At 41.2% G+C, this 12,395-nt stretch overlaps 1 protein-coding gene across 1 annotated transcript; it reads right to left on the bottom strand.

Moving 5' to 3' along the window:
- Positions 1-10,463: 10,463 nt before the first annotated feature.
- Positions 10,464-11,064, bottom strand: LOC104990489 (keratin-associated protein 3-1). The gene has a single exon (XM_010842582.1). The coding sequence runs from the start codon at positions 11,023-11,025 to the stop codon at positions 10,729-10,731; it is 297 nt and encodes a 98-aa protein (XP_010840884.1). The 5' UTR covers positions 11,026-11,064; the 3' UTR covers positions 10,464-10,728.
- Between the last annotated feature and the right edge of the window lie 1,331 nt (positions 11,065-12,395).

Genomic DNA, 12,395 nt, shown 5'->3' with positions numbered 1-12,395 from the left:
AGCCTCTAATAATAATATAACATATTACATAATCAGAGTGACATTTCATTTGTGAAGGGCTTTACAGTTGTCTGTTTTGATTTACATTCAAAAACTGTTCTGTTTTACATTCAAAGCTTCACCTAAACAAAACAATGGAAAAAATGTGGCTCAGCTCGGTGTTTGGGGTCTCTTCTGCAAGTTTGTTGATCTCTAATTGCCAATTCCTTAGCCTCTTTAGGGATGTAAGTGAGTTACAGAGGCAGGGAAAAAAATTAAAATTAAAAATAGATACGGACCTTAGAATTTAAAGTGATTCTAAACTTAGAGTTTAATATAATATCTTTTATTATCCAGGCAATTTTCTTCACATATTTACATATCCCTGTGTGACCTCTTTTTGGCTATGAGATTTATGTTGATGTCATCAGAAAGTGTAATTCTGCTGGATATATTTATGGGTTCATGATGCATACATGTGTCAAGAGTCGGGTAATTATGGCATTAGACATTGAGACAGTCCATGGTTTGGGAAAGAGAGGTGTTTATTTAAAGCAAGGAGGTCCATGATAGCATTTTTTCCACTTCTTATTTGAAATCATTGTTCGAAATGTAAAACACTTCTGCAAAACTGAAGGCACAGAGTCAGGACGTTTTTTCTAGAGCTTCTTATTAAAGACCATTTGCTGAGCAGCTCTTAATGACAATTGCAGTCCCTTAGGGCAATGCGGGCAAGCTCATTGAGATATCTTTGGCTAGTAGGATTTTGCTTCACCCTCACAGGGCTGGATGCAGGTTGTGACAGAGATTCCGCTCAGGTTTGGAGTAGGGTGGCAGCTGTTGAGCAGCCAACAGGTTGGCACGTAGGAATCGGGCACGCAGGAGTCAGGCACACAGCAGGGTGGGTGGCAGGTGTCACAGCAGGTGGGCTGAAGGAGCCTGATCTCGTGTGGGCAGGTGCTGGGTAGGCAGGCTCCACATTGACAGCGTACATCAGAGGAGCAGATGGTGGTGGGGGGGCCGGTGGGCACGCTGCAGCATCCCTGGAGACGAGACTCACAGCAAGACATAGAGACAAAGGATCAGGCAGATGTTTGTTGCAAAGGAAGCTGTTCTACATAGTTGTCCTCGGTGAGTCTTTTATAGCTATCCAGCTCAGGGAACGTGGCTCCCTTCCATCAGAATGCTTCCTGTTGTTGTTTGTATAATCCCCTACAAATAACTCACTAACTTATTTATCTGCCACAGGACAAGCACTCCTTCAGTTTTATTTGGTTGTTGCTACATTTGAACTTGCTTCCTATTGTAGTTTCAAAATGGTGTTGATACAGGTTCTCTACATACTTAACCATGGTAAATACATCAGTATTTACTCTGACTTTCCTCTTTTTTACCAACCAGAATGTGTTCTTACAAATGAACACTACTGGGTGTGGAGAGTTAGAAGTGATTTCCCTTAGAAGTAAGAAATGATCCCTCTCAGAAGATATGCCCTGGGCTTCCCAGGTGGTGCTAGTGGTAAAGAACCCGCCTGCCAATGCAGGCAACATAAAGAGATGCAGGTTCAATCTCTAGGTTGGGAAGATCCCCTGGCGGAGGGCACAGCAACCCACTCCAATACTCTTGACTATAGAATCCAATGGCCAGAGGAGCCTGGCAGGCTACAGTCCATGGGGTTGAAAAGATTGGACATGACTGAGTGACTTAGGAAGCAGCACAGAGCAGGGATATATTTGGGAAGTCAAAATCTGTGGGTTTATTTTTTCCCCAGCAGATTCACCTTGTTATCTTTTCATGGATTTGAGAAAATATCAAATATATGCAGTTCAGAGCCTGCTAGATGATTTTCTATTGTTTCACTGCATTATCTATATATGCAATTATGCATAAAAATAAATAAACTCTCAGTTTTAGAAAGGATGTCATTTTTTTAGCTGGAAGTCAGAACATATTAAAATATAGCTTCATGAGATTATATATGGCCTGAAAAATAAATTTGGCTTTCTTTGCAAAGTAGCATGAAAAGTTCTTTTTTTTACTTTTTTTTTTTTTTAAGGAAAACCAAACTGCGAACCTGTTCATTCCATTTTCCAAAACCACTGCCTAAGCTGATAATCACCATCTATCAGACAGGAACCTTTAAAAATTCCCTTCCATTTTACTTTAGTTACGATGTTAACAAGTCATAGCTACAACTAGCGTATAACTAGAGTAAAGGAGACAGATCAGCAAAGCCATTTGTTACAAGTCAAGTAGTTATTGATTCTCTAACATATTCTGAAGAGTCTGGTAGAAATTTTAAAAAAATAGAAGACATGGTGCCTGCCCACAAGGAGTATGTGGGTCTGATGGGAAAGGCTAGAAATTCCTTTTCAAATGGTTCAAACAACATAATTTAGTACATGACAGTGAAATGAAAGAGATTCAGAGGTACTTTTGAATCCTGACTAGCACTTACATGCTGTGAGACCTAGATCAAGTTATTAGACTTTTTGGGCTTTAGTTTTCTCAACTACAAATTTGGGGAAAATATAATCACCTGTTATAGTCTTATTATTAGTATTAAAGACCAAGTGAGAATTAATCAGGCAAATCATTCATCACTGTGCTTATTAGATAAGTCTAATATATAGCAGTTTCTCCTCCAGGGACTGTGAGAACTCCCACAAGACAAAATGTGATGAAAAAGGGTGGAAATGACCAGAAGTCTTCATGGAGGATTTGGAATAAGTAGTTTTGATGAGAAACACTTAGAAAAGAGGTAAGTGCTTCTGGGGCAAGGAAAACAGGGAGTTCTGTGATGCTGTTCTGCCCCTACTCTCTGCACAGTCCCAGCAGAACTGGTCATGCCATCCTTTTTACCTCTAGTGTATCCTATATCCACCCAAAAAACTTTGTTACATTTTTGTGTACACATGTTGGTTCTCTTTACTATGATGTACTCTCCTTTAATGGAGAAGGAAATGGCAATCCACTCCAGTACTATTGCCTGGAAAATCCCATGGACAGAGGAGCCTGGTAGGCTACAGTCTAAGAAGCAGGAACTATGTCTCATTTTTCCTGGTTTCTCTGTTATCTAGCATAGAACCTGAATCACCAGATGGAATCTGGTGCCTGGAACACATGGAATAAATATTTAAGGAAGTTTGGAAAATAATCATAACCAGCATTTACTAAGGCTTCTGTATTAAGTGTGGTCAGGAAAATAAGCAAACAGGAACATCCTCATGCAGTAGGTATTTCAACAGAGAGAGCTTGAAGATAGGGAACTGGTTTACATAGGTATGGGAGGACTGAGAAAGAAAAAAAAAATACACAGGTAATGAACACAAGAAGCAGCTATCAGCTAGAGAGCTGGGAATGAAGAGAAGACGCTGAGGATGAGTGGACCGAGGAGCTTGGAAGAGTGGTCCTGTGGGGCTGGGCTCAGGCCCCAGGTGTTGCCCCGCTGGTGCTCTTAACTCAGAAGCTCAGAGGAGAGGTCCCGTGGGGCCAGGGCTTGGACCTCTGTGGAAAGGAGATGGTGGGGGGAGGTCACTCCCTTACTGATTCTGGTTTTTCTGAAGAAGTTAAATGATATACATATATATTTTTTGAAGAGTAAAGAAGCTAGAAAGGAGAACCCGCTGCTGCCGCCAAATGTAGGACTATTGCTGGGGCAGCAAGACCTTTCTTTTCCTCCTCTCATCTTGCAGTCTCCTTCTAGCACCCTCTGTTGGTGGAGTCTAGTACAAAACCTGAGTCGGTAAAGAGTCTGCCTGCAATGCAGGAGACTCGGGTTCGATTTCTGGGTCAGGAAGATCCCCGGGAGAAGGAAATGGCAACCCACTCCATTCTCCAGGCAAGTATTCCCATGGACAGAGGAGCCTAGCAGGCTACAGTCTTTGGGGTCGCAAGAGTTGGACATGACTGAACGACTAAGCACACAGCATGCAACAGAAACTAGCCAAAGGAGAAACCTTCCTCATTCCAGCATCAGAGAGTATTATTAGTAAAAGGTATACTTTGAGGTTGACAGCGAGCACACAGTTTTCTAAGGGCTGGATGTGTTTTAATAAACTTAATTTTCACTACAGTTTTAGGATTTATATACTTTTTTAAAATTAGCTTTTTATTTTTGAATAATTTTAGATTTGCAGAAAGGTTGCAAAGATAGTACTGCATTCCTATCTATTTTTTTTATTTTTTTAAATTTTATTTTATTTTTAAACTTTACAATATTGTATTGGTTTTGCCAAATATCAAAATGAATCCACCACAGGTATACATGTGTTCTATTTCTCACTCAAGTTCCCTTTAATGATAACATCTTATGATACCATTGTGTGTTTGTCAAAATTAAGGTACATCACTATTAATTAAACTTCAGACATTATTCACATGTTACTAGTTTTCCCACTAATGTCCTTTGTTCCTGAATCGAGTCTGAGATACCACATTACATTTAGTCATCGTGTCTCCCTGGTTTCTTCTGGTCTGTGATAATTTCTCAGTCTTTTCTGGTTTTTCATGATCTGGGTAGTTTTGTGGTGTACTGGTCTGATAGTTTTCAGGGCACCTACTGGTTTTAATCTTAACATTTGAGAAACCAGAGGCATAGGGAAATTAAATGGCATGGCCAAGGACACAAAACTAGTAAGTGATCGAGTCTGTGCTGTGCTCAGTTGTGTCCGACTCTTTGTGACCCCATGGGCTTCCCACCAGGCTCCTCTGTCCATGGGGATTCTCCAGGCAAGAATACTGGAGTGGGTTGCCATGCCCTCCTCCAGGGGATCTTCCCAACCCAGGGATCGAAGCCAGGTCTCCTGCACTGCAGTCGGATTCTTTACCATCTGAGCCACCAGGGAAGCCCAAGAGACACCATTTAGAGCAAGACAGTCTGGTTTCAGAAACCTCTCTCTTGACCACTGAATAGGGAGAATTGCTCTGACTAGAGTACGGGATTCACGTTGCCCAAGACAAGTAACAAGTAGTGTTTGATGAAGATGTTTGTACCAGATTATTGAGGGTCTTAGAGTCACACTGAAGAATTTAGACTTGATTCGTTAAAAAACAAAAATCTTGAGTCATTGAAGAGTTATGAGTAACTCAATTTAGCCAATATTTATAGAGAAATAGAAATCTATTCTGACAGAAGTATAGTTTGTGTGGAGGAAGAGGCATGGGATACTTGACTCAAGGTCAATGAGGAGACTGGCTGTGATCATAAGTGTGGTGATCAGAGTCTAAATTAGGCTAGAGTCCATCCATAAAGATAGGAAGGAAGACCCGGAGGCCAGATCTTTGAAAGAAAATGAAATGATTTGATTTTCTATTCTATTCTCATGGGTAAACGATCTTTAAGGGCAGTTTGTTTTATCTTAAGCTAAGTCACTGAAACTCACCAGAAAATTGAAAATCTGAGTTGTCAAACATTCTACATTTTAATGCAAGGTTAATGAACCAGTCACTATTTTTCCTGTGCTGATGTTGCTCATCAGTATTTAAAGTCTGACTTAAAAAAACATGATTTGTTTTCACCTTAGAAACATAAACAGTTTTTTCTAGACTCATTGTGTATACTCATTTTGTCTTAAGCTATAACAACCACAGAGAAAACTGTTGCCATACACAACCAACTAGACAATCTAGAAGCATGTGTTGTCAAGTAGCATGTACTTTCTCCTGGATAAAGAGAGCTGTGTGTGATTGTGTTTCTCTTGGGCATGTTGCTGTCTGCAGAGGAGGCAGATGCTTTGGTATAGCGGAAAGAGGAAGGACTCTGAATTCAGATAGCTCCTCTGTCACTATTTATTGAACTTTTGCAAGTAATTTCTCCATCTCAGTTTTCTCACCTATATAGTGGGGAGAATAATGGTAGCTACCTGTTAGTTTTTTTTGTTAGGGATAAATGAGATAAGGCACATACAGCACATATTAGGGTGTACAGGATATACTCACCGAACACTAGCTATTCTGACTGAAAGAGGTAAAAGTAACACAGTAAGATAGGGTTGATTAGCAGCATGGAGTATTTGTTACTTAAAATGTTTCTAGATAATCTAGAATCACAGAATGTTCAAGCTGAAAGTAATTTTAGAGAGCACTTGGTCAACCAACCCATTTTACTGATGTAGGACCTGAGACCCAAAGAGTTCAAGTGACTTGATCAGGGTTACAGAAGCAGCCTGAGGCAGAGCCAGAACTGAAACACGTATCACCTGATTTTGGGGCTTTTTAGCTAGCCAAGGGCCCTTGAATGCTTAAAGGCCCACAGTGGTAATAAAAGGACTCTGAGAGTTATTTTTAATATTAAAAATAAAACCTAAATATTTATCCCTTATAAGCATGTATGAAAACATCAAACTCCTTTGTTTTTGGCTGAAAAAGAGGTGGGTTGGCATAGTTATCTTGTTCAGTTCAATCAGTTCAGTCGCTCAGTCGTGCCTGATTCTTTGCGACCCCATGAATTGCAGCACGCCAGGCCTCCCTGTCCATCACCAGCTCCCGGAGTTCACTCAGACTCACGTCCATCGAGTCAGTGATGCCATCCAGCTATCTCATCCTCTGTCGTCCCCTTCTCCTCTTGCCCCCAATCCCTCGCAGCATGAGTCTTTTCCAATGAGTCAACTCTTCACATGAGGTGGCCAAAGTACTGGAGTTTCAGCTTCAGCATCATTCCCTCCAAAGAAATCCCAGGGCTGATCTCCTTCAGAATGGATTGGTTGGGTCTCCTTGCAGTCCAAGGTTTCTCAAGAGGCAGGTCAGGTGCTCTGGTATTCCCATCTTTTTCAGAATTTTCCACAGTTTATTGTGATCCACACAGTCAAAGGCTTTGGCATAGTCAATAAAGCAGAAATAGATGTTTTTCTGGAACTCTCTTGCTTTTTCCATGATCCTGCAGATGTTGGCAATTTGATCACGTCCAAGGTAAGAGAATCCAAGTAAGACGGTAGGTGTTGCAAGAGGGCATCAGAGGGCTGCTGCTGCTACTGCTGCTAAGTCACTTCAGTCGTGTGCAACTCTGTGTGACCCCATAGATGGCAGCCCACCAGGCTCCCCTATCCCTGGGATTCTCCAGGTAAGAAAACTGGAGTGGGTTGCCATTTCCTTCTCCAATGGATGAAAGTGAAAAGTGAAAGGTAAGTCGCTCAGTCGTGTCCAACTCTCAGGGAACCCATGGACTGCAGCCTACCAGGCTCCTCAGTCCACGGGATTTTCCAGGCAAGAGTACTGGAGTGGGGTGCCATTGCCTTCTCCCGCATCAGAGGGCAGACACACTGAAACCATAATCACAGAAAACTAGTCAATCTAATCACACTAGTTATCTTGTAGTAAAGCCTAAAATCCAGAACATATTACAAAGCAACAGTAATCAAAACAGTATGGTACTGGTAGAAAAACAGGCACATAGGTCAGTGGAATAGAATAGAGAGCCCAGAAATAAATCCACACATTTATGGTCAATTAATCTACAACAAAGGAGGCAAGAATACACAGTGGAGAAAGGACAGTCTCTCCAATAAATGGTGCAAAGAAAGCTGGACAGGTGATATTATTAATAGAACATTCTCCAACACTATATTTAAAAAAATAAACTCAAAGTGGATTAGAGACCTAAATGAAAGACCAGAAAACATAAAAATTCTGGCAAAGATCTGCAGAAAAGGGAACACTTGTTCAATGTTGGTGGGAATGTAAATTGATGCAGCCACTCAGGAAAACAATATGAAGGTTCCCCAAAAAACTAAAAATAGAACTGCCATATAACCCACCAATTCTACTCCTGGATATATAGCCAAAGAAAATGAAAACATTAATTTGAAAAAAAAAATGCACCACAGTATTCATAGGGGCATTATTTATAATAGCCAAGATATGGAAGAAACTTAGTGTCCATCAACAGATGAATGGATAAAGAAGATATGGTATATATGGAAATAATGAAATACTACTCAACCGTAAAAAAAGAATGAAAATTTTGCCATTTGCAACAGCACAGATGGACTTGGAGTATAATATACTTAATGAAATAACTCAGAGAATGGCCATACTGTTTGCCAATGGATATACTGTTTGATATCACTTACATGTGGAATATAAAAAATAAACTGGTGGATATAACAAAAAAAGAAACAGATTCACAGATAAGGAGAACAAGCTAGTGGTCACCAATGAGAGGGAAGTGGAAAGGAAAAAGATAGGGCAGGGGACTGAGGTACAAACTACTCTGTATAAAATAAATAAGCTTACTGTTGTTCATTTTGCTAAGTTGAGTTTGACTCTTTGGGACCTCATGGACTACAGCACACCAGGCTTGCCTGTCCTTCACTATCTCCCAGAGTTTGCTCAGATTCATGTCCATTAGGTCAGTAATGATATCTAACCATCTCATCCTCTGCCACCTCTTTCTCCTTTAGCTCTCCATCTTTTCCAGCATCAGGGTCTTTTCCAATGAGTCTGCTCTTCATATCAGGTGGCCAAAGTTTTGGAGATTCATTGCCCATCTTTCCAATGACTATTCAGTGTTGATTTTCTTTAGGATTGACTGGTTTGATCTCCTTGCAGTCCAAGGGACTCTCAAGAGTCTTCTCCAGCACCATCATTTGAAAGCATCAATTCTTCAACACTCAGCCTTCTTTATGTTCAACTCTTAAATCTGTACATGACTATTGGAAAAACCATAGCTTTGACAATGCAAATCTTTGTCAGCAAAGCGATGTCTTTGCTTTTTAATATGCTGTCTGGTTTTATCATAGCTTTCTTTCCAAAAAGCAAGTGTCTTTGAATTTCATGACTATAGTTACTGTCAGAAGTGGTTTTGGAGCCCAAGAAAATAAAATCTGTCACTGGTGACACTTTTCCCCCTTCTATTTGACCTAAAGAGATGGGACTGGATGCCATGATCTTAGTTTCTTGAGTGTTGAGTTTTAAGCCAGTTTTTTTCCACTCCTCTCTATCCTCAACAAGAGGCTCTTTAGTTCCTCTTCACTTTCTGTCATTAGAGTGGTATCATCTGCATATCTGAGGTTGTTGATATTTCTCCAGGCAATTGATTCCAGCTTGTAATTCATCCAATCTGGCATTTCACATGATGTACTATGCATAGAAGTTAAATAAACAGGGCAACTAAATACAGCCTTGTTGTACTCCTTTCCCAATTTTAAACTAGTCAGTTGTTTCATGTAAGTTTCTAACTTTACTTCTTGGCCCATGTATAGGTTTTTCAGGAGATAGGTAAGGTGGTCTGGTATTCCCATCTCTTTAAGAATGTTCCACAGTTTGTTGTGATCCACATAGTCAAAGGCTTTTATGTAGTCAATGAAGCAAAAGTAGATGTTTTTCTGGAATTCCCTTGCTTTCTCTGTGATCCAAAACATGTTGGCAATTTGATCTCTGGTTCCTCTGCCTTTTCTGAGCCAAACTTGTACATCTGGAAGTTCTTGGTTCAAATACTATTGAAGCTTAGCTTGAAGAATTTTGAGCATAACCTTGCTAGCATGCGAAATGAGCCTAATTGTATGATAGTTTGAATATTCGTTGGCTTTGCCGTTTTTTGGGATTGGAATGAAAACTGATTTTTTCCAGTCCTGTGACCACTGCTGAGTTTTCCAAATTTGCTGACATACTGAGTGCATCATTTAAACAGCATCGTCTTTTAGGATTTGAAATAGGTCAGCTGCAATTTCATTACCTCTACCAGCTTTGTTTGTAGTAATGCTTCCTAAGGCCCATTTGACTTCACACTCCAGGATGTCTGGCTCTAGCTGAGTGACCACACCTTTGTGTTTATCTGGGTCATTAAGACCTTTTTTGTATAGTTCTGTGTACCAAGTACTATGTATAAAACAAATAAGCTACAAGACTATATTGTACAGCACAGGAAATATAGCCAATATTTTATCATAACTATAAGTGAAGTATAAGAGAAGGCAATGGCAACCCACTCCAGCACTCTCGCCTGGAGAATCCCATGGACGGAGGAGCCTGGTAGGCTGCAGTCCATCGGGTCGCTAAGAGTCAGACATGACTGAGTGACTTCACTTTCACTTTTCACTTTCATGCCCTAGGGAAGGAAATGACAACCCACTCCAGTGTTCTTGCCTGGAGAATCCCAGGGATGGCAGGGCCTGGTGGGCTGCCGTCTATGGGGTTGCACAGAGTCGGACACGACTGATGCGACTTAGCAGCAGCAGCAGCAGCAAGTGAAGAATAACTTACAAAAATTGAGTCACTGTGTTGCACACTTGAAACTCATATAATATTGCAAAGCAAGTATATCTCAGTTTTAAAAAAGAGTGGGAATCCAAAAAATAACCTGCTGAAGTTTTCACTTTTCAGCTCATCACAAAGAAGCAGTATCTAATTTTTCAATGATTCCACCATGAGAGCTCTCATTCTGCTGGGGTAAATCTTGGGCAGCATGATGAGCTGCTGTTCAAGTTTAGGTAGGCATTTCACTTTCTCTAAGAAGAAACACACGAACAAAAATTCACAAAGCCATATTTGCTAGGTAAGAATGAAGTTTATTGTTGAATAGTGAAAATGGTTCATTTCCAAAGAATAGTGATATACTCTAAAAGACAGAAAGAAGGTCTCCAATTCTATCCAAAAGAAGAAAGAATCAAGAAGTTGGGCAAATGCATGAAAACACTGCCCAGGCTATTGGGATTGATTTAATTTGATGTAGGTAGTAGTGGTTGTTGAAGGCCAGATGATGCATTTGGACTTGAGCAGCACATCACTGAACCTGTGCAAAGATGTGGCTGCTTAACAGCAGGGCTCGCAGACATTGTCACAGCCAGGCTGAACGAAGGTTGTCAGGTTGATCCCACTCAGTCCAGGAGTGGGGTGGGAAGAGTTGAGCAGCCAGCAAGTTGGCACATAGGTGTCAGGCGCACAGCAGGGTGGGGGGCAGTTGTCACAGCAAGTGGGCTGAAGGAGGCTGATCTCGTGTGGGCAGGTGCTGGGTAGGCAGACTCCACACCGACAGAATTTGTCAGAGGAGCAGATGGTGGTGGCAGGACCAGTGGGGACGCTGCAGCAGTAGGGAGCACAGCAAGCCATGGTGTCAGGAGCTGGGTTTTTGTTGGGTTGATGAGAGAAGTCTCTTGGTGTCTCGATGCTTCTGTCTTCTCCGCTGGCTCTTATATACCCACCTCCCAGGGCGTCAGCCTATTACAGAGATTTTTCCCCCATGTTTCAGTTTATAGTTATCTCCATAAAAGCATCTAATTACTTAAGTGTTTATTACTTAAGGCATACTCCTCATCTCATAAAAGGGGTTTAGATTGTTTTGTTGTCAAATCAGGACTCTTAACATTGGCTGTTTGTCACTGCATGGACATTTCATTTCAGTCTTCAAAGGTACTGAGTTATTATCTTCTAATCATTATACATCACTAATAATGACTTGCCATGCTAGGTATCTGCAGATTGTTTTCACATTTTCTTGTCTACTTTTCAGATGGAGAGAGAGCTAAGCTTTTCAATTGCTGTTCTACCAGAAACCAAAGATTCTTTATGATGATTAAGCCCTCTGGCTGAAAAAGTGATACTATTTTAAGATTTCACATGGCTCCAAGAGACTGCGTGAACAGATGGGATCAACAGGGAAAGAGATTCTGGTTCTGTGTTAATGAGCACTTTTTTTTTTTAACAGAGCTGTAACAAATTATTTGCTCTCCATTCCCTTCATTTGTGCTTTGAATGAAAACTTGTCAGGGGCGTGTAGGTGAGAGTTCAGATCTCCACGGGCGACAGTGATGGAGGCCCTTTAAAATTCTATCCAAACATGTTATGAATTAATATTGTTTATGGGGATTTCTTTGGAAGGAATGATGCTAAAGCTGAAACTCCAGTACTTTGGCCACCTCATGCGAAGAGTTGACTCATTGGAAAAGACTCTGATGCTGGGAGGGATTGGGGGCAGGAGGAGAAGGGGGCGACAGAGGATGAGATGGCTGGATGGCATCACTGACTCGATGGACGTGAGTCTCAGTGAACTCCGGGGGTTGGTGATGGACAGGGAGGCCTGGCGTGCTGCGATTCATGGGGTCGCAAAGAGTCGGACACGACTGAGCGACTGATCTGATCTGATGGCCCCCAAACTAATCATATTAGGCCATTTAGAGGCTAAATGGTGCAGTAGTTCCTAAAATGAGTTTCATGAACACTTGTTTCAAAGAACACTAAAGGGTTCTCTGGTAAATAAGTTTGGGAAATACTGAATTCTTTGCTGTATTGACCTTTCAGAGCCTTTAATATGCTAAAGTGCTTTGTGACTTTTCTTTCCTGCTTTTATTTAAATTTATTTGGCTGTGCCAGGTTTTAGTTGTGGCATGTGGGATCTAGCTTCCTGACTAGAGATGGAGCCAAGGCCCCCCGCATTGGAGGGCAGAGTCTTTACCACTGGGCCACCAGGGAAGTCCCATGGC

This window comes from Bison bison, unplaced genomic scaffold (genome assembly GCF_000754665.1).
Source record: "Bison bison bison isolate TAMUID 2011002044 unplaced genomic scaffold, Bison_UMD1.0 scf7180017864180, whole genome shotgun sequence".
Taxonomy (NCBI): domain Eukaryota; kingdom Metazoa; phylum Chordata; class Mammalia; order Artiodactyla; family Bovidae; genus Bison; species Bison bison.
The sequence above is the reverse complement of the archived record's forward strand: the minus strand, read 5'-3'. Positions and strand labels throughout refer to the sequence as shown.